At 40.2% G+C, this 27,899-nt stretch overlaps 3 protein-coding genes across 4 annotated transcripts; all 3 read right to left on the minus strand.

Annotated features, from left to right (window-relative positions):
- Positions 1–35: 35 nt before the first annotated feature.
- On the minus strand, positions 36–4,217 carry LOC306841726 (kelch-like protein 33). Its single transcript, XM_079371681.1, has 4 exons — positions 3,267–4,217; positions 2,183–3,131; positions 1,927–2,097; positions 36–1,194 (listed from the first exon to the last, which is right to left on the minus strand). The coding sequence occupies exons 1-4, from the start codon at positions 4,060–4,062 to the stop codon at positions 675–677; spliced, it is 2,436 nt and encodes an 811-aa protein (XP_079227807.1). The 5' UTR covers positions 4,063–4,217; the 3' UTR covers positions 36–674.
- An 859-nt stretch (positions 4,218–5,076) lies between these two features.
- On the minus strand, positions 5,077–15,918 carry LOC306841722 (protein mono-ADP-ribosyltransferase PARP14-like). Of its 2 annotated transcripts, none has more exons than XM_079371676.1 (15): positions 15,650–15,918; positions 14,278–14,411; positions 11,219–13,315; positions 10,526–10,762; positions 10,206–10,430; positions 9,873–9,939; positions 9,276–9,422; positions 9,079–9,138; positions 8,512–8,688; positions 8,050–8,188; positions 7,886–7,941; positions 6,616–7,338; positions 6,380–6,513; positions 6,116–6,293; positions 5,077–5,999 (listed from the first exon to the last, which is right to left on the minus strand). In XM_079371676.1, the coding sequence occupies exons 1-15, from the start codon at positions 15,822–15,824 to the stop codon at positions 5,719–5,721; spliced, it is 4,830 nt and encodes a 1,609-aa protein (XP_079227802.1). In that variant the 5' UTR covers positions 15,825–15,918; the 3' UTR covers positions 5,077–5,718. The 2 variants fall into 2 exon arrangements, with proteins under 2 accessions (XP_079227802.1, XP_079227801.1); XM_079371675.1 differs by having other exon boundaries at positions 11,219–13,318.
- Positions 15,919–23,141: 7,223 nt separating this feature from the next.
- LOC306841641 (C-type mannose receptor 2-like) lies at positions 23,142–26,181 on the minus strand (the record flags this gene model as incomplete). The annotated part of the gene is made up of 4 exons (XM_079371588.1): positions 23,142–23,512; positions 24,476–24,838; positions 24,958–25,341; positions 26,148–26,181. 4 exons carry the CDS (start codon positions 26,179–26,181, stop codon positions 23,142–23,144), a joined length of 1,152 nt encoding a protein of 383 aa, XP_079227714.1.
- Positions 26,182–27,899: the final 1,718 nt, after the last annotated feature.

Raw genomic sequence — 27,899 nt, forward strand, 5'->3', positions numbered from 1 at the left:
CTAGAAGTCAATAAAATGAAGCTCAATCAATATGTGTTATTTATTGGTTTATGTATTGTTTGCTATTTGGTTCGCCATGCACATTCCTATAGGACAACACTACGTGATTGTATTATAAAATTTGGATCATTTCCATGCAATGTCAAAGTAAAAAGTATGTGAAACCAGAAGTAGCATATGCATAATTCACCCAAAAAATGTATAGAAAGTGACAACTGCAATATATGAAATAAGGATTCCACACCACCACATGTATGGTCAGCTTGTATGAGGTTTGTAAAGATTAAGGATTTGCTGTCTACCATTAAAGAACATTTTCTGGGAACTTATAGAAAATGTGCACTACACCTTGAGAGTGTTTTTGTTAACGTTTTCAGAACGATTTTAGGAAATAAAATTGCTCGGTGGGTATAGTGACTTTTTTTCAGTATAAAAAATATATAACTTGACTCAGGACACTGATGGCAACCAACCACAGTAAAACAGGCTGTTTCTTGTCTACAAAACGACCAATAATTGGAAGATATGAAAATAGGCTGGAATAAGTATGCAATGTGCGAGCCAACATATTTTTAGCTGCGCTGCATTTGCTTGTTATGTCTTATCAAACTAGATCACACCAAACGTATCTGTCAGCTTCCCTTCTGTCAGTTTTTTTCATTAGCAGCCAGGTTCTAAAGTCTTAAGTGTTTTGGCAATTGAAGCAGACAGGCCCGTATGTCAGTAACAGCACCCGGCAGTTTTCCCATGTTCTCCCAACGTTGTGTGCTGGGATTGAACCGGTGGACCAGTCCAGACTCACTGTAATCGTCCTGGCAGTATCCTCCCAGCACATAAATCTTTCCCTCCAGGGCCGCTGATGCTGCACCCACATGAGGAATAGGAAGTGATGCGAAAGCGTTCCAGGAGTCAGACACAGGATCATAAACCTCACAGCCTTGTTGGTCGGTGTAAAACTTCCTCAGGTTGCAGACACCGCCAGCAACGTAAAGAAGACCTCGCAGGGGCTCCATGCAATGCTGGGCGCGGTCTTGGCTCATGTCTGCCAGATAAGTGGTACCCCTCTGAGGGTGATACAGGAACATGGAAACCAAACACACATAGTTACAGTTGTAACCTCCGGAGATGAAGATTCCTTCATCCAAGACAGTGACAGCATGACCGCTCAGAGCCTGATCCAAGGGCTGGACAAAGCTAAGAAAAAAATGTCACAAGAGGTTTCAAACAGGAATATATCAAACTGGCAAAGAAGAAGTGTTCAATTGTAATTAGCAACAATCTTCAGAATATCTCTGCAAAACATTACAGTATATCATATCAAATGTCTGTTTAAGTTTTTTTTTGTAAACAAAGTGACAAGTTCAAGTTGCATGAGTGGAATAAAATGTATGATGAAGAAAAGGATTGAGGAACAATATCCAAATAAGACACGTCTTTTTTTTTTTTTTACCTGAATGCAATTATTATAAAAAAATTCAAGAAGCAGAAGTCACAGCAATATTTTTGCCCTCTTGATATCACAAGGAAAAGTATCACAAGATCAGGTTGAGATCTCAAGAAAATGATCTAAAGTTGCTTGATAAAATGGTAAACTTGAGTAAGTAAAATGTACAGACGCATGTCTGCAATGGGCCTCTGTATCAAAGTCTTCATTCTTTTAAAGTGTAGTATAAATGCTGACATCTGCTGGCCAAGCCTTGGTACTGCATCTCTTTAAAAGTAGACAGTCAAACTATAGGTAAAGTCGCTCCTTTTTTTATTATGACATTTTGTTGAATGTAAAAATGTATACATTAACCGCTTCAAAACAGTCCTTAGATCAGAATGATATTCAAGTCTCCACGCGTGTGATTTTGGGCAAAATTAAGTTAGGCATCCACACAGCTTTTTCAATACAGTCAAGTAGTGTGCCATTACAAATCGTACCTCCATGAGTCAGTGTCTGGTTTGTACATCTCAACACTGTCTAGATTGGTGTTCAGCTCTCTATCCCCACCAATGGCGTAAAGATGCTCCTCATGTACAACCAATGAGAAGTTACTTCTAAACTCCTGCATGTCAGCTAACCTTCTCCAGCTGTCCTGCACAGGGTCATAGCTAGAAGTGAAGATAAAAAGAGGAGAGAATATCTGTACAAATATATGTTGCTCAGTGTAGAAATTCCGGCACTGTCTTTATTTACCTGTAGGCAGATTTCATCATATCGTCTTTGGTGTAGAAGTCACATCCTCCAACTACATACAACCTTCCCAGCATTGCTGCCACTCCATGCCTGAACTTTGGCTTGTCTGGCATCTCCCCCAGCTTCCTCCACTCCATCTCCTTTACCAACCCTGTACCGCTGCGAAGAGAGTTAGCAAACCATAACTCCTTGCTTGGTATGCGCTGACCCATATCTGGATGCAGTTGGTCTCCCCCTGCAAGAACCAGAACGTCCTTAGGATGCCTGATCCGGCACTGATCCTGGCTTTTAGGAAGGCTGAATCCAAATTCCTTAAGTGCTGAACGATAAAGTTCCACTTCCTTGTTTCCTAAGCACTCCATTCGCAGGTTAATTGCCCTGACCTCCCTGAACTCCCGAAAGGTCATAAGGGGGAACCGGACTCCAGTCATCAATAAGCCAGCGTGACCCAATCTTTCCTCAGGATCAGCTTCGACCCAGGAGGATACTGCTCGAAATACAGCCAATTCCGAGGGCGCACACAGGCCATCACAGCGGATAATGTCGAGAAGCTTCTCGGCGGGTAGGTCCTTAAACTTCGCTGTGGTTGACACCTCCCAAAAATTCCTCAGTATGAAATCATTGGCTTCCTCAAGAAGGTCAGGTATCCCATAGGCTTCAGCAAAAGATGCCACATCCAGGCAAGAGCTTTCATCCATTTCTTTTTGCAGGAAGTTAAAGCAAACTGAAGAGGCTGGTTGGAATTGAAGCTGAAGGGCTGTACAGGTGATCTCAAAGACACTGTCCCAGCTCAGTGGAAGGATCCCACTGTAGGAGTAGCCAATAAGGGCCTCAAACTCAAATGCTAACAGAAAGGGAAGGTTGACACAGGTCTGGTGAGATTCCTTCATCCCACAGGTGAACATGCCACGAAAGTAGTCACTGCTTGCGGCAAGGATTACTCTGTGGACTGGAGACAGAGCTAATTAGATATTACACATAGGATGCAGGTAAAAGATAGATGATAGATAGATAGATAGATACTTTATTGATCCCGAGGGAAATTCAAGAAGAAGAAGAAGAAGAGAAGCTTATGTCTACTTACCATGGAATAAGGCACCGTCTACTGCCAAAACCACATCACATCCCAGTCCATCAACCCACAACTGTTTGATGGACTTTAGGGTAATGTTCATTTCCTCCAGAGCTGATATCTTTTGTTCCTTTGTAGGACTTCCACCATCCATTAGTCCCTCCTCTTTCTTGCAAAGATCCAGCACTCTAGGAACCCCCAATGCTTGAGCTGCAGACTTAATCCGAACCACAGTGTTTTGGTTTAGAGACGATACTGCTCCAGTGTAGGCAAATTCCAGAACTGCCTGTAGCCCAACATGATCCACCTCAGGACCAAGAGTAACCAACATCTTTTGGACTTCTTGTTCCGTATGTTCAGCTCTCAGTCTGTCGTGGATATAGGAGCTGACAGCAGCAAGAATAGGGGAGTGAACTTCAAAGTGTTTCTTCTCATCAGTGGTCAAAGTCAGGTCTGTGAGAAGGGATGAATCCCACATTTCCTTCAGGGCAGTGAACACCTCTTTTGCATAGGTTTTACGGCAATATTTGCGGACACGATCGCCATGTGCCTCATCCTCAAATGCCTCGTTGCTGATAGGATCTACTGTTCCCTCCTGACTTGAACCCGCCCTCACCTCTGACCCCTCTTTACTACCCCTCACATTTGTCAGCCCCATCCTTGAGTCATTGTAAGCTACAATTCTTCTCAGTTTTTCCTGCTCCATTCCTTCTTCTCCGCCTTCTTCGATCACTCTTTTCGTCCTCTCCTTCTCTCTCCTCCATCGCTCTTCCCATTCCATCGGCAGGTAGGGTCTGTTGAACTCCATGTCAGTAGCAAGGGTTTCACCTCATTTTTGAACTGCAACTAACCAGGGTCCTTCTGTGGTCTTTTGACAACATCCTAGCACATGCAAAGTTCAAACACTCAAAATGAATTTACTTCTATTTCCTAATCTCTTCCCTCACAAAGCTTTCCCCTTCGAACCCTTCCTCTCTTAGACATTAATATCCTCAATGCATAAACAAGCAGCTATTAATAGGTACTGGGTCAGATGGATTCAGTTTCAACTGAGTCTTTGCACATATGTATGACATTTAAGAAAGATACTCATACTCCTTTCACACACGCACAAAACTCTTGAACATTTCCTGACATTTTGGGGTGCAGGTACAAATGTCAACCCAATCGGCAAAAAAAATCATCCCAAACTTCATCTGGACTTTTTCCCAGCCAGCCTCCTTCTCAAACTTATGCAAGAAGTTGGGGTGAGTTGATGTGTGAATGCATCAGGAAATATTTAGGAAAAGTCATGCCACAGAATGGATGGGGTAGATAGATTGTGCCTGTAAACGGTGGCTCTTCGTGCACAGACTTAAGATGCTTCATGCTCGATTTCAGCTCTCCTCCATGTTCTTTTATACAGTCCCTCATTGATATGTTAAAACTGTCATCACAGCTATTGGCATCCAAAAGTTGCTTAACATCACATCAAGCCTCCACTGACCAGCAGTGAAAATTTACTACATCAAAGGCATGTGTGAAAAAACAATTCAGGAAGATGTCTGGAGCAGTCCTGGGATAATCCAGAATTCATGTGTAAAACGTTATCACTGTCTAAAATAGTTAAATAACAAAATTCAGCAAAAAAACCCCAAAAACTGCCAAGAAGTGAGCCTGTTTGACTTCAAGGTCATTTTAAATAACATTTTATTAACACTGTAGTTTTTATATATAGAGCACATAAATGGCACTTTTCCAGTGTTTGCAGTCTATACTAAAGGGCTGACTTTTTGTTTACGTCAACATTGTAAATAAAAGCATACCATAAAAGCATTTTACATTTTATTCAGCTTTTTATTGTAGGTTTTCCAGTTACATTGTTAAAGGTTGTATCCAACTTAAACTTCAGATAAAGGTTCGGTTAACGATTATTCTGACCCTCGACAAACTGCAGGATTTTTAACTTCAACATTGGCTTTATTTTCCAACACCGGAGATTTTTACTTGGCATGCTCACACACACAAACGTACACTTGTATGTACAAATGAATCCCTCTTTAAATCAGACTTTTTTCCCCACAAAGATTTGAAAGAAAATGCCCTCACCTCATAGAGAGATATGTACCAAACGAAAATAATTGCACTTTGCTTAATATGAGAGAAAAAAGAAAAAAGAAACACACAGGAACGCTGGACAGCCTAATGTCCTGTGTCCCAAGTACAGAGCATATAGTCATCATTGCATTGGCCTTGGGTTTGAACCCGACTTCGGCCCATTGCTACATGTCATCCACCTCGCTCTTCTCCCAGCATATCCTCTCTCTTCAGCTGTCCTTGCCAATAAAACTAAATGGCCCAAAAATATCTCTCCAAAAACAATTACATGAACCAAAAGAAGGCATTTAAGGTTGATTCTAAGATATTTGTTTGTTTGTTTGTTAATCATCATCAGCTAACAGTACACAGCTACAGTACGTCTTCTTCATTTGAAGGTGATGAGGTATTCTGGGTAGGCCTGGTCATCGTGAAAGATCACAAACATGCTGGGCGTCTGCAGGTTGTTCACCACACTGTCGAAGCAGTCGGTCTTGTCTGAGGCTCGAGGCGGTGGTGCTTTCATGGAGGAAGTACCGACTGTGTAACGACCGGTAAGGACACGAGCGACATACATTCGCTTCAGGCCCAACGCATCTGGTGGCGAAAATCCACCGGCTGAATAGTTTGCATTGACTGCAAAGTAAACTCCCCTTCCATAGGCAGCAGCTGTGAGAAAAAAAAAAAAAAAGAGCATGTCAACTTCAATAAGACATAGTGATTTTGGACCAACCCACTCTTTCACACAGCTTGTACAAGGAGAGACACATGAACAAATTCCTCACCATGTGTTCCTGCGTAGCTTCTGTCAAATTTGTCCCTTTCAATGCAGTCGCAGGACTGTGCAGATGTGCCGTGGTAAAGAGCCTTCTCCCCGAGCTCTGCTGGACCGTTCTTAGCAGATATACGCTGCTTACACACAGAATAGGCTTGCCACAGGTAGCTGTTTTGCACACGCTCAATCTGACAAAAGAAAAGAAAGAAATACTTATTCTCTACTTATTTTAAAACACAGTTAAATGCAGATGCTGTTCAGTTAGCATACTTACTTTGCAAATGTTGTATTTAGCCGTCTGAAGGAAACCTTGAGCCACAGTCTTGTACTCTTTTGAGGTAGGCTGCAGCTCCACCTTTTTGAAGAGTTCCTCTTCCATAGGTTCCCAGTTTTCTGGAAACTGTAAGTCTTAAGTAGGAGTCACACAAATGAATGGTAAGGTTGTAGCAAAAACACTAGTTGTGGTATATAAACTTTACTAAGTATAAATATCTGTGCAATATGACATACTTATTTCAGTCTTGCTTCTTTTCACTTTGTAAGTGATGCCTGTTAACCAATCTGTGGCTTCTCCTGCCCTCAGGTTTACTTTCACCATCCTGCCGTCTGGTGCTGTTATAACTACTGACACCTGTTTTTTCATGTTGGCCTCCTCCAGCAGGTAGTTGTCATGCACACTCAGCTCTCGCCAGGTTCCCTCGATGTCCTGAAGAGACCACTGGACATTAAGAGCCAACATTGCTTCATCTTTGACTTGGATATCTTTGCATAGCGCTTTTTGGATTGCTTTGTGAACAAGTTCAGTGACACTTAGAACGTCCTCTTTTAGGCCTTTCAGCACGTAGACGCCTCTACTTGAGCCTGCCCCCTCTCGAGCGTTGGCTCTAGCTGCGTTTCCTGGTCTGTTTCCACCCAATCCTTCGGATCCTTGACTTCTCCGAACCTCCACGCTTATTGCTAAGCCTTTGACTTTTGCCAGCACTGCTTCCAGCTCCATGGGTTCAAGCCTGGAAAAATCGTGCACATCAACGTCTCTCTCTATCAGCTGCTTCTGCAGGAAACCCTCCAGATCTGTCTTGATGGTCCTGATGGTGTCTGGACCACCACAAGTGATCACACTAAACACGGCTGGTGGTGGCTTACAGGAGAGGAAGGGTTTGTCTTGAGGTCCTGACGTTGTGGAGAAGCTTGGCATCTTGCTTTGACACTTCATGAGCAACTGTTTAGCTTTTTCTACAAAAAAGGAGAGAATATGGGACCTTATTAAATCCATGCTCAAGTAACCAAGAGTGTTTATTAACTATCACTATACCTTTCGTTTAGGATATTGCTTATTATCAATCAAACAACACAACCATCCCCATCGAATCTTCTAAATGCCTCATAAACCATTTACCTGGCTTGAACAAAAGTTACCACAAAATCAGTTTGAAATTATATCCACAGAAAACCAATGACATAAAAATGGCCAAGAAATAAAAAAGCTTTTAAGAGTGTAGGACTGGAATAATTCAATGACTATTGGTAATGGTTGTTTTCGATAGACAATTGTCTTCTATTGGTTGAAAAGATGTATTATATACAGGAGATGCCAGCCAGCACTTTTATTTAGGATCCATTTTCGACTTAAGGAGTAGATCCAAATCATGGAAGATTCAAAAGGTCCCATCATGCCTAGCTGTACTTAAAATTAGCATACAAACAAAGACCATAAACGTGGTAAACACTCGATAATAACTTGGCCAATGCACAAAGTTCAGCCATTATAATGAAAACCAACCTTTCAGGGTGAGGTGACGAGCGGCTGTTAGTCCAAAGCGATTCTCCAGCTCTGATCTGATAAAATGGAACAACAGGACAGAAGTTGAAAGAATGAAGTCAGTGCTTGAACTGCATCTTTGCCTTCAGTTGTTTATGGACGTTGGAGTGAGATTCATTTCGGACCTGAACGCCTGAAACACAATTTGTTCCAGGATGACGACACGGATGAGTGAGAGAGACTTTGGCTTCAAGTCTGTTATAGCTGAGGTCATGCCGTCCAGCATGGCTTTGAAAGCTTTGACGAAATCCACGCCAGCAGCACCTGAATGTATGTGAAGATGAGCATCAGTATTTGAAATGTGTCAAATGAGTGTTTTTCCCATTCAGTTCTTTAAACTCTATACAATACTGTGATTAGCAAACAGGCCAATGACTAAAACCCCATCGAAATCCATTTAAATCATTTTTATTTATCAATTACTTAATTTACTCACATTTTTTAAAGTGAGTCATAAAAAAATAGAAAAGTTAGGTACACACTAAAACAAATTAAATACCTGAATTTCTTACTACATTAAAGTTAAACGTTTGGAGTTTAAAATTGTGAAATGTTGACACATGGATCTATATTCTCTCAATACTTACCTGTATTTATCGCTGGGAAAGCTGCGGAGCAGTAGCCTTTGCTCTCACACTGCTTCAGTATTTTCTTGCAATTCTTCCGGATTACCTCAGGGTTACCCATGTAACTAGCATGAATAATTTCTTTACAGCCTAGCAATCCAGGTCCTGTGGTGTGATAATGGTCTGCTGGAGTGCCCACTGGCAAAAAAACAACATTATTTTCTATGTAAGCTGCTGTATGCTTCAAATCTGTAAGATGTTAACGTATCGAGACTTCACTAAAGATTCAGTTCAATGCAGCACCAATTTAAAGAATATCTATTACTACTGCTGACAGGAGGAGGTAGCCATGTTTCCGTGGACTTTGAATTTTTTGGAAATAGATGTGCCTGATCATACCTGGAAAACACACTAAAGAGCATATAAAACCAGAAGAGGCTTAATATGGGACCTTTAAGAGCAATAAACCATTTAGATAAAGTGATTGCAAGACGCTGATGTTAGTAAAGGGCCACCTAAACCTCAATCAATGGAAATGCTCCGGCCAAATGATTCTTAAACTAATTTTCAGTGCACTGTTTATCTTACCTCTGGCAAATTCTGCTTGAACAGTGGACCCTGCCGCAGTCAGAATGGCTTTGGATACACCTGTGAAGTTTTTTAACATACAGTAAATGTAAAAATTTACCTAGGTTACTAACGTGTATATTTTCACTCCAATATCAGGTGCTGCCGTCATGCACATGTAATTCCAACAAAATATGAAGAAAATACATCAGCAATACCAGATTGATTTTTGGAGAAGTCGGTCGTGTTGACAATGACATCAGTAGTCTCATGAATGATGTCACCATTGACCATCTGAAGCTTGACTCCACCCAGCGTAGCTGTGACCTCGTTATTGCTTACAGAGACATGGCGGTAGAAGGAAGCTAAAGTGGTTCCAATAAAAGAAAAAGAAGAGTAAAATTGTGATTTTTTTCCCAATCAAATCGATCACAATTTATTAAATTGTAAAAGCAATAAAAATACTCTGTGGACACAGGACAGAGAGCACAATATCTTCTGTCTTATTTAGCTAACTGTTTACTACCTATGGGAACCATTAGCCTAGCATAGATATAAGCTTAAATCCAAGGAAGACAGTTACATGTCGATTACAGATTGTTTGAAAACAAAAAGTCAAAGACTCAAAATGAACACAATATATCAGTCTGACGTTGATGTTGCCAATAAATTAGCTATAACTTGAAAGTGGATGTATTTCTTTCCCCGTATGACCCTGAAATAAGTATTTTTGATCCAACCCAAAGATGAGGAGACAAACACATTTAAGTTTTTAAATAAAATTCTAAAGAAAAAATATATCTGTTTATTACTACCTTGATTTGGACTGGTATCATTTGTGAATCCTCTGAGGTGCAACTGTTCCTGGGCGGACTGGAAGGCCTGTTGGACCGGAGCAAATGGTTTCATTACATTTTGTAAGTAATTATTTTGACATGGCGACATTCTCCGAATACTTTTGGAAAATACTTCCAATTTCATAGTAGGAAAACCTTCTTTAAGTTGGTCTTCTACTAAGAAAATAGGTAATTGCTTTAAGGGCATAATATAAAGCATACGTTACAAAAGTCAAAGCCCACAAAATCAATGGTAGATGGTTGTGTGTATTGTTTGTGCAGTAGTATGGCATGCTACAGCCTTTTCAATACCTTGCTAGAGTCTTTGTCACTCGGGTGAATGACTGTGCGGACAAGGAAAGCTGTTTTACTAAGTCGATTCCGTTCAAATTCTTTGATCTCCTCCAGAACAACCCTGGATGCCACGCTGTGAGGGAAACGCAGCACAGCCCCACAGCCAAGCATCGGAAGTGCAACCGACCTACAACCTCTGATCCCACAGGAAGCCAGAACTTTTTGAATGCCTTGCCTCAGAGCCTGTAAAATGTAAGGATGGTCGAGGTTAACAAACAACACATTGAAGCTTGTGTAACCAAGCCCACACAGAGATACTTATTGTACACCAAATTTACCTTGATTGCAGATCCCTGTTGGTTTTTATCCCAAGGAAGGAGGTTGAGGAAGATAACTCCTTTCGATTGAAGTCCAGGCAAGTCCTCCACCAAAACTGTGTCACCAGGCAATGTAGCGCCCCCTGCTGCCTGGTAAAACTTTACAGTCAGCTGACGTCCAACCACGGCTGACAAAATGTGTCCAATACGGGTAGAGAGAGGATCATGCCCAGCCATTGGACATACCAGATAATCCACCTAGATGTATGCAACAATGTTCTTCATCATAATTGGCACACAAATAATCCTGAAAATGAAGATAGGTTCATCGAGTCTGGATGTAAGGACGGGGTTGAACAAAATATCGATACTGAAACATATAGTCATCCTGGCTCTTACATAAAGAAAAGGCTGATTGTATTGGAGAAGACGAACACATAGCAAGGTCCTTTTGAGACATGATGTTTAAAGCTTAAAGCCTGCCATGCCATCGCTCCATTGTTTTTTCTGAATCTTGATAAAGCTAAAAACCTAAGTGAAAATATTGGACTGATAAATAAAGAGTTGAGTTATGGTCTTCTCCGCTGAGTTATGGTCTTCTCCGCTGCCAATGCAAACTTTTATGGCCCCAAACGTATGCAAGTGACATCAGAGTTTGAAACCCTTGCAGTCATGAATCAAAATGCGGTTTTATAGCGTATCATAGTTTCTCACCTGCTGGGTCTCGATGGTTCCTTGAATGATCTCAAAATGGACATCTTCTGGAAATCCAGCAGTTGCTCCTCCTGCTGCATCTTGTGCCCTCTGGAACTCCCTACCACTTTCATTTGTTCTGCAAATGATCCCTTGAAGAATCCTATCACATGCTTCCTGCATTGTCCTCACAACATCTTCTCTATTATCAATCAGCATGATTCTGCTCAGACTTCTGCCTTCCTGACTGCTGAATTCCTTTATAGCAGTTGCGATAGCCTCGGAGCACACAGTTACCGGAACACCAAACAAGCCAGAGCTGATACAAGGCATGGCTATGGACTCAAATTCCATCGCTTCTGATAAATTCAGAGCAGACAGGACTGTTTTTTCCAGCAACGCCCTCTCTTTGCCACCTGATTTCCCACCTATTGGTCCAACAGCATGCAGCAACTTCTTGCACTTCAAGTTCCCACCTGTGGTGACTACCACTTCACCTGTAGCTATTTTTCCAGTTTGCTTTACGAGTAAACTGCTCTCCTTCTGCACCATAGGGCCACCAGCTTTGCTCAGGGCAGCAGCAACCCCTCCACCATGTTCAAGTCTTTCATTGGCAGCGTTCACCAGGGCATCAGCATTCTGTTTAGTGATGTCCCCCTGACTCACCAGCACCTTAAGCCCTCCTGGGAGGCTGTAAGTAGCAAGGGTACATGATGCCCAACCCTGTCTTGACGTAAAAGGTTGCTCTTGAAGCTTTAAGAGACACTTTTGAGAATTAGCGACACTAAAAATGTTCTCTCTTCCAGAGGGACTTTCAAAATACCTCCCTGCCCCTGGCATGTCAATGGTGACTCTGTCCTGAACAAGGGAGTCCAGAAATGGACCCAGCCAGTTCCTAACTTCCGTAACTTTCAACATTGGACCTTCCAGCAGAACCATGGGACTAGAGGAAGTTGCCAAAGGACGGATTGTTACCCCTGAACAGTCCAACTTATGCAGCTGCAGTAGTTCTGGTAACTCTTGTGCTAACTCTGGGAATGGGAGAATTACTTGGCCTTCAGTACAAGAATGGTCCAAAATGAACTGTTCGACAACACTAGTCAGCTCTTCAAACTCCTTTGTGTGGCCCAGTAAGCACACCTTGTTGTCTGAGCTAAACACAACCTGAGCCCGATACTGTTCTTGGTTTATCTCAATTGTTTTGCTCTTAAGCTTTTCCTGAAGCTCAGATGGAACAATGGAACTGTAAGGAATATAATATGTGGCTTCCTTGAACTTTTCATGCAGTTTTCTTTCTGTGTCGTCCAGTTTATTGGCAGAGAAAGTGTATATACACAGCTCAGCATCTCTTAGTTCTATTTCCACTTGTTCTCCAACATCTAAAAAGTCCCCAAGCCTTGTTGGTTCTCCAAAGGCCTTCCTCAGGAAAGCCAAAAAGTGTGGGCTTACATCAGAAACTGTTCTTTGTAACACCAGCTTCTCCTCATTCGAGATCAAATGCCCAGCTTTGACGACTTCCTCCGTGGAACCTTCCAAGATGATCTGACCTACGTCTCCTTGGGTGACCTTCAAGTCTGGAAAATCACGTCGCAAACTGTTCTCAATCTCTTTCCAGAGGAGGCAAAGTTTGGCCTTGCCTAGTCGGCGAAAGCTGGTTTGTTTCTTACCGGAACGTAGCCCTTGTTTAATATGCAAGTCCTCTACAGCCGTCAACATAGCCTCCACCTGTGGACACCTCCCTACAACAACAGCCATCCCAACCTCGCTGTAAACTTTCACATCGTATGTGATCTGAGCCGAGCCGTAGGTCTGAAGCAAAGCTTTAACTTTGTTAGGTTCAACCTCATAGTGGCACATGTAACCATCAAAGACTGTGGCTGCTTGAACTTTCCAATCTGTGTTGTCATGAACAGCATCGGGCGGAGGTAGACACCTAACTATCACCCTACCTTCCTCTGGGAAAAGCTGGGCAGAGCAGGAAACAGAGGCGAGTTCTTTCTCAAGTGCTTGATTAACTTTCGGACATTCCTTTAGGTAACGAAGGAGGTAATTATCAACATGTAGTTCATGCTCTTCCCCACTTGTAAGAGAGCTCGGAGTAAGAGATGACGGCTGACTCTGCTGTAAAAAAAAAAAAAAAAGATATACAGAATACTCATATTTTACATTTATATTTTTTACATTAATCCTTTAAATGTTTGAGACTCACAGAATATTACGAAAATAACAAACGACAATTTTTTCAATTTTTTTCACACATTACCATAAACAAAAACTCTAAAAATTCCCTGAAACATTCATGATGAGTTTAAATTGTGCATTCAAACAGCCACTTTTTTTTTTTTTATCCGGACATCATCCAGATTTTTGCCTGTAAGCTCGCAAGTAAAGATTCCCTACAAGAAGTCTGTACATTTTAGGATCATTTCAGGAGTGGGAGGGCAAGTGTGAAATTCCCCTCCCATAGCACTCTGAAAAACTTCTACTCTTTTATTGGTTTATGTTTTGAATGATTATTGACAATGTCCAACAACTGAGTTTCAGGAGAAGGACCACGCCTCTGCCATTCTATAAAGCACTTATTAAACAACCTTCTCTTCTTGTAGTCTTGTAATCTGCACCATTTTTTCCCCAATTCCCTTTCCCACATTGTTTTTATCTCCTTCCCCCGATTCAGAAAGTCCTGAGGGTGTTCGATTGCTAATATTGAAGCTCCCCCACACTGCTAAAAATAGACAGATGCCACGATTGACAGCTCTGTTGACAAATGCTGTTCCTGCAGTGCTGCCTGCATAGAGATATCTGACCAGCCCAACCTGTCTGTGCTACTGAAGGGGAATTTTGGCCTCATCTTTGTTAAAACAGGAGATTATAGATCGTCCATATTTATGTTAAGTCAATGAGCATGACCGATTCTTAAACAGCAACCTTTTTTTTAAAAGCATCTTCTTGCTGGTGTGGCCCTTGTCCCGAAACACAAACTCTGAAGTACTCTCATGACAAACGATATGCTATTTTTCTTACAGTGAAACATAACTCAGCAGGCCGTTGCATTTAATGAGAAAATGTTCCACACTTACCTGTGATAGAGAGAAGTCCTGTATCGGGCTCAATGACGTTCTGCCAGATGTCGGGCTGCTTCGCACCATCAGTTTGACAGGACCACCAGCAGACTCCAGGACGTGCTCAGATCTCTGCAGCACCCTCTGCTGAGCTAATACAGATAACAACACATAACTCATTACTTTTTTGTGTGTTATACCTTCCTCTGCAAAAAATAACACACCTGCCTTTAAGTGAGAGTAAAAGTATGCTTGTAATGTGGATCTGGAATTTCCCCAGGCTTTGTGTGTTGGTCAAAACAGAGTTATACTTTCACTTTCCCCAGCTATATATTAGCCAAAATGTTATATATTAGCCTAAAAGAGGCACTTATGGGAACTCTCTTCTGTCTTGTGTTGAATGATATTCTTCTAAACGTGGGCGGCTGTGGCTCAGTTGGTAGAGTCGTCGTCCCTCAATCGGAAGTTCGAGGGTTCGATCCCCAGCTCCTGCGAGCAACATGTCCGACGTGTCCTTGGGCAAGACACTTAACCCCAAATTGCTCCCCCTGCTGCGTCTGAGGCCTATGAATGTGGCGTGAATGGAATTAGTTACTAAAATGGGCATATAACCAGCCATCAGTGTGAATGGGTGTGAATGGGTAGGTGTAATCTGTGGTGTAAAAGCGCTTTCAGTAGTCGGAAGACTAGAAAAGCGCTATACAAGCTCAAGTCCATTTACCATTTAAACAAGAGGAGAAATGATTACAGGATGACCCGAATACCAACAGTCACGTAATAACTGCACAGATAAACAAACGAGAAGCAAAGGTGTGACACAATTCATCGTTGCCCTGGCAACAATATGTTGAAAGTCCAACTAGTTTACTGCTCTTATACCCCCCATCTCTCATGTGTTTCATAACATTTCTCAAACCACATATTACAGAGACTGTTGTGTGTGTGACCTTGCTCTGTGATTATGACGTGCGTTTCTGTTCGGCTATATAACAAACCTATAGTATATTCACATTTTATATAGAAACAATGAAATCAACAAATAACATGAGACCGAAATATCAAAATCTGTAAATGATGTCTGTAAATCAAATCATTTAGTGAAGCGTGAATCAAATGTGAAAGTAAAACAATACAGCTTTTGTTGTTGGTTGAGTTTAATTTCGTCAGCTGAAAAAAACTGAACTTCAAAATGTTTGAAAGTGGACCTGAATGTAATTTGATCAGGGTCTGTCCCTGTATACGTAGCTACAGTTTTTTTGTGCTCCCATTGCATACTTTCACTTTCAATTTCATCAGCACACGACGATCTAATCAAATGAAAAAAACAAAAACAAAAAACAAATCAAAGAACTATTCGGACACAAACAACCCAACACATCATGCAACTTACCATCCCGATCTTTAAAAGCGATGCTGTAAACTTTGTCGCTGATGTTCGTCACAGGTCCGCACTCACCACCACCTGATCTGCGGCGGATTTTAAAGTAACTCTCGATCTTCTTCTTCTGATCACCGTCTACGCTCACACATTCGAAGAACACGGGGAATTCGTAAGGACCCTCCATTTCGTTTGACAGGTTGACACTTAAAAATAATAATAATAATAATAAGGTGATGTGATGAAAGCCGCGACGTGAGAGCGCTCGAGCTGTGTCTAAGTGTGACGTCACGACACTTCCTTCCGCTCCCTTCTTGCGTTTCTGTCACCTGATTTTTTGTTGTTGTTTTTTTTCTAAATGTTTCAGAGAGGACATAAACAGTCACAGTCTCTCTGATAAACTGGGTGACTTGGTGTCTTGTGTAAGTGTTTTGTCTGTTAACTTTTCACAAATCTGATTCATTGAATCTAGTTATTTGTGTTGATCTAGGATCAATTCAACTCAGGGAGAGACACACAATAATAGTTAAATTAAAATAGTTTGGTTTGAATTGAATAATAAAATTACAAATTAAAAAGTCTTATAAAAAAGTGTAGATAATTAAAATAATATTTATTATCAGAAGAGATTAGAACAAGCCAGGTGAACACTAATAAAATCTATTCCCTGGATGAGTTGTCAAGTTGAGTCAAACTTGGTGTTATAAATAAGTCATAAAATTAACTTCAGGCCTTGAGGGTATCCTTACAATCCGCTTTAAACATGTCGGTCTCCTGTGAGATTCCTTGAATGCCCACCAGAGGGCGCTATGATTCAGGAGTTGGAGCTCGAGCCTTGAATGACAGCATGAGTTTCAGTGTTTCTTGTTGAAAGTGTAACCTTTAATCTTGATTAGACAAATACATAAAGCTTGAAATCCATTTACACTTAAGTTATTCTATTTATTTCATTTTGTTTACCAACAGTTGCAATTTTTCAGTTAAAAAAAAAACAAAAAACTAAATTGTAAATCTGACTTAGAAGATAAAACTGCAAAAATGTAATCAATACAAAAAATAATGCTGTACATCTGTGGTTCTCTAGACCCAGCACACCATCAACTCCTTCATGAAAATGTTTAACCCAACTTTTCAACCACTCAGATTAAGTATGTAATAGAAAGTTATGCAGTTTCAGCCTCAGGTTGTAAAACACGTGTTTAAAAAGGGCATGATAAACTTTTTGACAGCCCTTTTTTCCTCCAAGGCCCGCATTCATGTCCAACTAAAAACATCTCCTTGACCCTCTTTTGGGTCCAGACCCACCAGTTCAGATCCACTGCTTTCTTTAAATGCATCACATGTAAACATCACAGAGTTTAACAAAGAAAAAGTCAAAAAATCTTGTTTAAGCAAACAATAGGCGTGCTGAAAGAAACACACTGTTAAGAAACTTTTTCCACTTAAAGTTTTTTAACTGATTCTGAATGAGCGCATAGATTGCAAAGTTGTATAGCTGTAATGTAGCTAATAATACGTAATTAGCCATATTAATGTCATAAATCCTTGTTATTTGTTATACATAACCACTTATTTAACTGCCTAGTCTAACTAGTGCTGTTGAGCGTTATTGTTGCTTAAGGAAAATCCAGCAGAAATATAAAGGGGTTAGGTTGGGTTTTTACTTTAAAGCACAGACAAAATCAAATGTGTTAGTATCAGCCTTTTTGACCCACTTTCCATTCTCCTTTTTCATGGCTACAGCATGCACACAGTCAGTGTTTTTTTCGACTGAGTCATCCCAGTTCTCGTAGCAGAGAAGATGGTCATTGACCCAGAACCACAGATCCAAAACGCAGGTGTAGCGCAGTCCCAGCCAAACATACGTGCTTGAAGACTCTTTGGCTCTGGCTGCAACCCATCTCTGCTTGTGAGGGTTAGTGACGGAGACCAAGTCATGGTGATTCCTTCTGCAGTAATTTACAGCCTCGTCCCACGTCATTATCTGCTTGATCAGGATCACTTCGTCTGTCGTGGAAGAAAAAAGTAACACAGCACAAATGCAAATGTTGAAAACATTGGTGGCCATTGTTCAAAATCTATCGACATCATCAGTCTCATATATGTTCAAATGTCAGTGAACGGAACAGGAAAAATATCCCTTTAGACCACATGTCTTGGAGCAAGGTTACAGAGGGATTTTAATTGGAGAGTTTTGGCGCCCACCGATGGTCTCTGAGTGCAACGACCCTGACGTAAAACACTGGATAGTTACAGAGGCAGATTGGCACTGGACTTGCAGCCCACTGTTATCCTGAAGATTTTACCAACGTGTAGAATCATGTCCAATATTTACTTTAGGCTGGCTTCTTCCTCAGGGGCATTTTTTAAAGCTTTCTCCAAGGTTTCTAATGATTTTTATTGACTTCCCTCCTGATTAAGTCAAATTCAAAAAAGTTTATTTAGGCAATTCAAGTAAATATGAGTCAAATATATTTCTAAAACATTCTCTGCCAAAATGAATCTACCTCCCGAACTTTACCAAAAAAATCATACAAGAAACTAAAAATATAAATTCTCCCAAACTGCAAATTAAATAGATATCAACTGTCCTTTATATCTACCTTCATTAAATTATAAAATAGTGTGTGTGTGTGTGTGTGTGTGTGTGTGTGTGTGTGTGTGTGTGTGTGTGTGTGTGTGTGTGTGTGTGTGTGAGTGTGTGACTGGGTGAGAGATTCATAAAGGGACTGTTCAATGATCGATGGTATAGTAAAGTGAATAATTAGTGTAATAGAATTAATGATGTTGTATTGGTAGAGTATTGTGTTCTGTGTTTTTGTTATGTGCTGTATGTGTACATGTGTCCTAAAGGAGACAATAAAAGCAACTAACTAACGAACCACGAGAAAATAATCGAGGCAGACCTTTGCTGGCCTTACCATCATAGCAGACGAAGTGTTTGCGTTCCTCACAGTTAGCAGAGCTCCATTTCCCGTCACCCTTTAACACAGTTGCACATTCCTTTTTGTCGACTCCATCCTTCAGCAAACCCTGATCCCAGCGTCGGAAAGATGAGCTGTTCCCATCTGACCAACTCCAGGTGTCTCTGAACAGGCCGATCCAGAAACTTTTCTTATTCCCGCATTTATTGTCTTTAGAATGTAGAGTTTTGTCTTTTAACAGATCTAGCTGATCTAGTCCACTGAACAGGTCTGTGTGATGTTCTCTGCAGTAGTTCTGAGCCTGTGTCCAGTTCAGGCACTCGTTGATTAAAACGATTCTTTCATCGAGTGGCTTCGTTTCTGTAGATGTTCAGAGGAAACATATTGAAACACTTTTTACCACAGAATACTTTGACTTTTGGTTCAGATATTTTCTACATTAAAGTATAGTGTCAAATTTGTATTCAATATTTTCTTACCATTGATGCATGCAAATTTAACGTTTGTAGTACAGTATGAATCTTCAAATTTTTCATTATGAATGAAGACACAGTTCTGAAGACCATTTGCATCATTCGGCTGATTATCTGCAAAGGGAGGCTTCAAAGTGCTTAACACCTCTCCTGACACTCCTGGCAAAGACCAGAGCCACTTCCTGTTCTCTTTTCCTTTGTTGCTGCTGAGCCCAATCCACGCTTCCTGTGTTTTCATGATGTCACTGAGTCTCTCATTGTCTGTCACGTCAGACACTGTGGCCAGGTCTGTGTATTTATCTTGACAGTAGCTCTGAGCTTCAGCCCAGGTCTTGTTCTGTTCAATGAGGTGGTACTCTTTCTGCTGACAAGTTAAGAAGACAAACCGACCTAAAACAAGAAAATGTTTCGAAAGCATTACTGCCAGATTGAACTTTTAAGTCGTCATGAAATACTGCAGCTCAGTTGTTAGAGTTAGAGTGTAGAATGAATGTTGATTTCATAGAAAACTGGCTTTGGCTGGGAATATACTGGAAGAATTTAGGCTGATTCTGTCCTGATATTTGAGTTGCATGATCGATTTTAAAGTCAGGTCGTATTTCAGCTCAGTCGCATTGATCACTGACTGATCAGCTGCTCCTGTCATGGCGGTTTGATGCATTCCTGGCACATTTGGAATTTGGTGAAGACTTTCTTTTATCTGTGGGAGTTTCCAAAGGAAACTTTATCGACATCCTGCTTTAACATGTTCAGTGTGGGCTCTCAGATCATACTGACAAACTTTATTTTGAAAATTGAACAGTATGTTTCATTATGCGCACATGTATGCAATGTGAAGCTACAGGCTAACTAAAACGTGCTAACATTAGCCTGCTAACACAATAAGTAAAATGATTTGTTCTAATTCTAAATTCCTTCATGCAACTGGAGTGGAGAGGGGTTGGAGGCGTGTCGCTGCAGGAGAGCGGAGGTGTGGCCACACCACAGTTTGTTTTGGTGCTCAAGGGCGACATCTACTGGATCAAAAGGTCTCACATTCTTCCTTTAAGGTTTTAGTCACTTTTGCTAGAGTTTCTAAAAACATGCAGCAGTACAGCAGCAGAACTATAAAGCAGGCAGCACGATCACTTACCCATCACAGTGAGCAGAAACAAAGCGTTCTGCATCGTTGGTCTGTTTGATGAAACTGATTATTAAGCCTGCTGACAAACAAACACAGGTAGAAAAAAAAATGCTCCACTCCCTCCTGAATGCAAATATCAGTGCAATAAGGAAGATACATAAGTGCAAAACATAGTCAAACACTACTGTATACGCAGACTGGAAAATAAAAAAAATATGGACAAAGACGCCTTACAGTTTATGTCAATAACTAATCAGACCAAAATCGAATTTTCTACCAGGATAAACATGAAATTCCCAAATTCCTTTTTGAACCCACAGCAGTTAATTTAACGTCAAAATGACAGATAAAAATAACAGCAACATTAATCAGAAGATTATCGGCTTCAAATGTTCTAGTTATGATTCATTCAGAACATCTTTCATTTCATAAAAGTTCTGGGGAAAAATTTAAAAAAGATTGTATCTGTCATAACTTCGGCACGATGTCGTCACAAGCTTCACATTGCGGACGTTACCGTAGCAACGGTGGAATTATAGGCAAAGTCATTATAATGAGCTGCTGTCTCTGTGATTTGTGAGACAGAAATAGATTGGTGGAAACAGAATTCAACGTTTAATTAATTGTTATAATAAAGTCAAAAAAGAAAAAAGTCAATTACAAAAAGATCTGAAGGAGAATTTCTGTTTCCTTAAATAATGTATAAAACTGTACATAAAAACTTCCATATAAACTTTAAATTTACAAAATGAAAAACAAAACACAACATGAACTTCAAGATGACAGAATAAAGTTCAAACTCACTTCTGATGACTTTTCTCTGTGATGTTTCTCCTCCATGCGCTGATGTGGTCTGCTCTGAGGAGAACTAAAACCTTCCTTTCTAACACGCCAGACCACACCCGTGACAGGATTCAAATATTTTACTGTAAAAGTGTCAGTCGTCGTCACTGTCAGAGGGATCCATGGACATATAAGGAGAAATCAACATCTCTTTATTACTACGTTATTTGAATAATTCCATAGAAAACAAACAAAGATGGACGCTGAACTGCTCGCTGTCTAACAAACATCCAACAGAAAGCCGCCGCTAAGGTTGGAAATAAATGCAAATCATGTTTGCTAGTCAAATGTTGAGCTATGTTTTGAAGATTTGGGGGTTCAGCTTGTTTCCACGAAGTGTGTATTGCTCCTTCATGCATTTAGTGTTGCTAAGTTATGAACACGTAAAATGTGCAACTCCACTGTGTCGTTAACGCGGGGGTACACGCTGCAAGATAATCAGGAGGATTGTTTTGGCCTTTTTCAAAGTCAGCAAAAAACCTGATTGTCTGATGGTTCCAAAGATTCTCCTGCAGGAGTGAAGTGTGTCAAGAAGACGATCAGGGTCGTCCCCATTTGAAAATGTAAATATTAAAAAGGTGTTCAATATTTACGAACAGAAATCATGACCGAGTACGGACTCTGTGATTTTTCAGGTGGGAAGTGAAGGATAAATGGGGACGACACTTGTGACGACAAAGTGACCGGCACTTTGTCGTCACATCTTAACATTGTAAAGTTTGCTTATAGCAAAGGTTGAATTTATAGAAATCAAACTCATGTGTGGATTAAAGCTAAGGCTATGAGAAAACGATCAGATGAGGGTACACAACAAAAACAACAACAACTCTTAGTGATCACTCAAAGTTTATTAAGCATTGAAAACGTCAAACACCCACTTACATAAAACTCTCAAATGTTATCATTACTAAAGTCAATTTAAACACAGTATAACAATCCCCATGTCTCAAAAAAAAAGCATAAATGTTGTATGTGAGAAGCGAAACAGTTCATATAATAATTTATACATTTAAAATATCGAACAAATAAGAAATGATGCCTAAAAACGTGGACTTTATTAGACAATGATTACAAGAAGTCCAACAACCAAAAGCATCAGAATCATCTGTCAGCAAACATTCGAGTACTTCAGATGTTTTTGAATAAACAGGTCAGTGTGTGATTCAAACTATGTGGATTGTACTCCCTACTTTTTCTAAAAGGCCATGCAATAAACATACACAGTAGTGCATAAGTCATTGAATATATAGAATACATGCTACCAGTTTGGAAATTGGGTTTTTCAAACTGATAGAATATTAGGCCTTTTTCTGCTTATAATCAAAGTGTTTACTGCAATAAAGTTTCATCACCCGGTCCAAAGCAAAGGTTTGATATTTACAGTTTGAATGATGTTCGCTTACATTTATATTATAACAGTTATTTTATCATGTTTTATTCCAGGTTTGTGTGTGTTGATAAAATTGTCTGACTTTTCAGTAAGGTGTTTGTGTGAAGAGGGCTTGCAGGAGTGAGTGCACATTCCAACATGTGTTTGATGTGGCCCTTTAAATTGAATCACTCACCAACTCAAACATAGGTTTAGTTTAAGGCCCTGAACAGTTAATCACTCACCCACTTTTATATAGGTTGAGTGAGTCTTGATTCTTAATTACCTAAATTGTCTTCTCCTTAAAAGGAATTGGTTACTAGACTAGATGTCTTTCTTGTGATAAGAAACAGGCCAGGCAGGATGTGTCTTCCCCTACAGGAGGTGAAAGGATTCGGGAGTTTGATGCACCAATGAGAAAAGGGGAAGCACTCATCCGAAGACGCATAATTTGGAAGTTGCCCCAATCGGAGGAAGGAAACCGCACATTCTTGAATGCATAATTTGGTTAGATAATCTCTGTCTAATGTATAAAAGGGTTCAGGGAAAGATAGTCGGGGCTCAGACTTCGTGAACTGATCCAGCATCTGTCTGTTGTCAGGGACGCGTGGTTTGAACCCAGAGACTCTGTAACTTCTATTCTTGATTCATCGGGTTAATAAACTCTGTTAACCTGAAAGAGACGCCTCCAGTCATTCCTCTCATCCCATCAAAAGAATGCGCAGAGGTTTGAGGTGATTATTTAGAGGAGTCAGATTTCTATTAACAACATTTAGGAAAAAGAACTTTTATCCTTCAAAACCTTGGAGCAGATAAAGTTTAACTCCTCCTCGTCCTGCTTTTTGATCCACTTATAATCTCCCCCTTTTTCCATGGCTCCGGACATGTCACAGCAATCATTTTTTTGACCTGGGGCCCAGTTCGTGTAGTTGACCACATGGTCACTGACCCAGAACCAGAAATCAAGAGTGCAGGTGTAACGCAGTCCCAACCATACATGGGAGGTCTGGGCGTTCTTGGCTTTGTGTTGAACCCATCTCTGCTCGATGACGTTAGTGATGGTGACCAGGTCGTCGTGATGCTCTCTGCAGTAATATAAGGCCTCCTCCCACGTCTTATTTTCTTGGACCAGGATCACTTTGTCTGTTAGGGAAGGAAGGTGAGAAAAACACAAGATCATATCAGCAGCTTTATTTGGTTGATCGTTGATACCTGTCCTCACACTAAAGGGTGCATTTATTCACTGAAAAAAGTTCCCAGTAAAGCTGATGTGTCAATTACGTTATTATAACTTGTAAAGTTAATGCTGTCAGATGGGCCCCACTTTAGGGAGGTTTCCAACAGTCATTGCAAAATTTCCCCATTTTGGGCCTCTGATTTGGTTTTCAGTTTGTGAGCCCTCAGGGGCCCCTTACTCAACTCAACTTTATTTATATAGCACTTTAAACACAACATCATTGATCCAGACAGATAAAAAACAAAGCATTGGAAAGCAACAGACAAGAACAACAATATTCAATATTAAAGAACGAGTTGATTCCAGTGTAACACAAGACGGACAGAGCTGTGGATTTTGTGTTAGATAGAAAAAGCATGATCTCCACTGCACCTTGTCCTGGATCTGTAGGCGGAAGATCTCTTACCTTCTGATGTTCTGAGGTGACTGTCTCCTCTGTTAGAGTGTTTTGGGTTGGATGTGCTAGCATGTGCAGACAGGATTTTGTTTTTTTTTTTAAATGAAGAAAACCTTGATTTTAAAAACAATACCTAAACTAAACTGCAAATCAAATAGATACAAGCTGTCCTACATACCTACCTCCATGAAATTATAAGATAGGGCAAGATTGTGTGTGTGTGTGTGTGTGTGTGTGTGTGTGTGTGTGACTGGGTGAGAGATTCATAAAGGGACTGTTCAATGATCGATGGTATAGTAAAGTGTAATAGAATAATAAGTGTAATAGAATTAATGATGTTGTATTGGTAGAGTATTGTGTTCTGTGTTTTTGTTATGTGCTGTATGTGTACATGTGTCCTAAAGGAGACAATAAAAGCAACTAACTAACGAACCACGAGAAAATAATCGAGGCAGACCTTTGCTGGCCTTACCATCATAGCAGACGAAGTGTTTGCGTTCCTCACAGTTAGCAGAGCTCCATTTCCCGTCACCCTTTAACACAGTTGCACATTCCTTTTTGTCGACTCCATCCATCGGCAAACCCTGATCCCAGCGTCGGAAAGATGAGCTGTTCCCATCTGACCAACTCCAGGTGTCTCTGAACAGGCCGATCCAGAAACTGTTCTTATCCCCGCATTTACTGTCATTCAAATTTAGAGTTTTGTTTTTTAACAGATCTAGTTGATCTAGTCCACTGAACAGGTCTGTGTGATGTTCTCTGCAGTAGTTCTGAGCCTGTGTCCAGTTCAGGCACTCGTTGATTAAAACGATTCTTTCATCGGGTGGCTTCGTTTCTGTAGATGTTCAGAGGAAACATATTGAAACACTTTTTACCACAGAATACTTTGACTTTTGGTTCAGATATTTTCTACATTAAAGTATAGTGTCAAATTTGTATTCAATATTTTCTTACCATGGATGCATGCAAATTTATGGCTTTGATCACAGGGAGCATCGTGACATTCTGCATCACGAATGAAGACACAGTTTTCAATCCCATTTGCATCATTCGGCTGATTCTTTGCAAAGTGAGGCTTCATAGTGCTTAACACCTCTCCTGACACTCCTGGCAAAGACCAGTGCCACTTCCTGTTCTCTTCTCCGTCGTTGCTGCGGAGCCCAATCCACGCTTCCTGTGTTTTCATGATGTCACTGAGTCTCTCATTGTCTGTCATGTCAGACACTGTGGCCAGGTCTGTGTGATTATCTTTACAGTAGCTCTGAGCTTCAGCCCAGGTCTTTTTCTGTTTAATCAGGTAGTACTCATAGAGGTGGGAAGTGATGAAGAAACACTGACCTGTAAACAAAGAGAAGATCAAAGTGATGACATAGCACAACAGGCTTGAGATTATTTCATGAAATTTAAAACGAGTACTCAGGACACACTACAATCCATCTTTTTCTTTTTGATTTTCTTTTTGAAAGGTGAGGAGGCTGTCCGATAGGTTTCATCTTCAGATCAATTTCGAGTGTCAAATTCCTCACTGTTCTGATAACCTTGTTATTTAAAGTTTGTTTACATAATATTTAACTTTTCAAAATATTAGAGATTATTTTTGTGTGTTTAACCGCTAATTTCAGTTCTGAGATTACATTTATTATGAGTTGGCGCTGTATACACATTAAACTTGATCCATTGATGAAGAAGCCATAAACCTTGGCATGAAATATCCGGGGTCCTCCAGCTGACAAGCTAAGCAAGCATTAATCATTAATGCCGAGTGTGTGTGTGTGTGTGTGTGTGTGTGTGTGTGTGTGTGTGCGTGCGTGCGTGCGTGCGTGTGTGTGTGTGTGTGTGTGTACACGCGGCTGCTGCATTGCGGATAAAACTAAAGACTAAAATAATGAATGTAATCTTGTATATGTTTGACCTTTTTCTCCTAAATGTCTGACTCTCTTCTCCTACGACTTTATTCTCATCAATATACAACTTTAATCAAGAATAAAGTAAAAAGAATCCCCTTAATGGGGCCATAATAATCCTTTGTATATGATTGTAAGGATGTTACACGGAAAGTTGGAGGCGGTCATTAAAGTAACTTCTGTTTAAAAACTTATTAGAACGGGAACAAACTTTGAATTAAAAAACAAAAAACGACTTACCCATCAGAATGAGGAGAAACAGAGTCTGCTGCATCTTCGCTCATTTAGAGTCAAGCTGAACTAAACACAACGAGCTGTTTAGCTGTCAGTCAGCAGCCCATCCAGAACACAATGTTTAATCCAGTCAGGAATCGGAATGTTATATTGGGAGGCCGGAAAAAAAACACATGCAAAGCATATTCAAAGCCAAGCGAACACGACATGAATGTATGTAATGATGCAAGTCACTCATTTGAATAACTAGACAGATAGATACTTTATTGATCCCGAGGGAAGCCATACAAGGCTTTTTTCAATACAGAATTATTCCTGAGGAGATGAAGGCACAATTCACACTAAACCTTACTGTTACCTCAGCTGCGTATTGATGATTCCTAACTAGTCTCAAATATTAGCTTCATCTCAACATTCACAATACAGAGATATTTTGAATTGATGTATTTATTTATACAAATATTGATATATTGGTTTGCAAAAACTGGTGTTCACACTCGTTTATTTTATTTTACTAGACACCCGAAAGGTCACATTATGAAAAAAACCCACGACCGTATTTTGTATCTCAATTTGGAACAAGAGTGTGTAGACGTCAACCTGACCACTCTTGTCACGTGGTAGCAGGCAGGAAACAGGAGAGGAGGACCCAAGTGCAGAATAACCAATAATTTATTTTAACAAAAAGGCAAAACAAAATCTTACTTAGAAAAACCAAAATCCAAAAACCACGACGAGGCAAAAACACAGGGAGCAGGGAGAAGCAGCAACCAAAGACACAACGACATACAAAAGACAATGAACCGACAAGAAACTGGGGCAAACACAGAGACTAAATAGACAAGAGGTAATCAGACACAGGTGAGACTAATGAGACAGGTGAGGAACATCAGGGTAATCACAAAGGCGGGAAACACAAGGAACAAAGAACACAAGACCAGAACACTGAGGACAAGTTCAAAGTAAAACCTGACAATGAAAAGACATGAACTAAAACAAGATATTACAAAATCAAACAGGAAACACTTAAAACAAGACTAAGAAACATTAAACACCAAACTAAGAACCTGAAAACACAAGTAACAGGAAAACAAGCCTACAGACAACAAAGAACACAAGGATACAGGGAAACACACTCAGGACTAAAGTAAACCACATTAGGAACATACAAACACAGAATACGAGGGAAATAATGAAAACTAAAAGAGGATTAAATACAGAACAAAACCAAACCATGACAACTCTTTTCTTTAAAGGAACATTATTGGCCTGAATGTGTGAATATATTACCAAAGGATGAAACAACAGATAATTATACTGACAAGTAATGATTAATAATTCAGTTTTAATTAAAGTTAGAAGCAATAATGACATTTGTCTTTAATCTGCTGTTTGTCTGTTTCTATAGGTTTCATATTTGTTGATCACTGCTGGCTTGTTTTTCCACCAACAAACAAATCATAGCTTGTAAAGAGCATTTCTTATATTCTGACTATACTCAAAGCACTATATGTTACAAGTCCTTTTTTATGCATGTAAGAGACACTTTGTGTATTCAGGCCATGCAATGCAGAATCGTCGGTGTGAAGGATGCTTGTGCTCCGTATCGTGTGATCATGGCCCTGCGACGTGTTAACTTTATACAACCAAATGAAATGGAAATGTTAAAAAGCAGATAGAAACAAAGATGTTCTACTTCGGTGTCGTTTCCACTGAATTATGCAAAACTTTCATCAAACTTCCTTTTTTTTAATATTT

This window comes from Symphodus melops (genome assembly GCF_947650265.1).
Source record: "Symphodus melops genome assembly, chromosome: 20".
In the NCBI taxonomy this organism is placed as follows: Eukaryota; Metazoa; Chordata; class Actinopteri; order Labriformes; family Labridae; genus Symphodus; species Symphodus melops.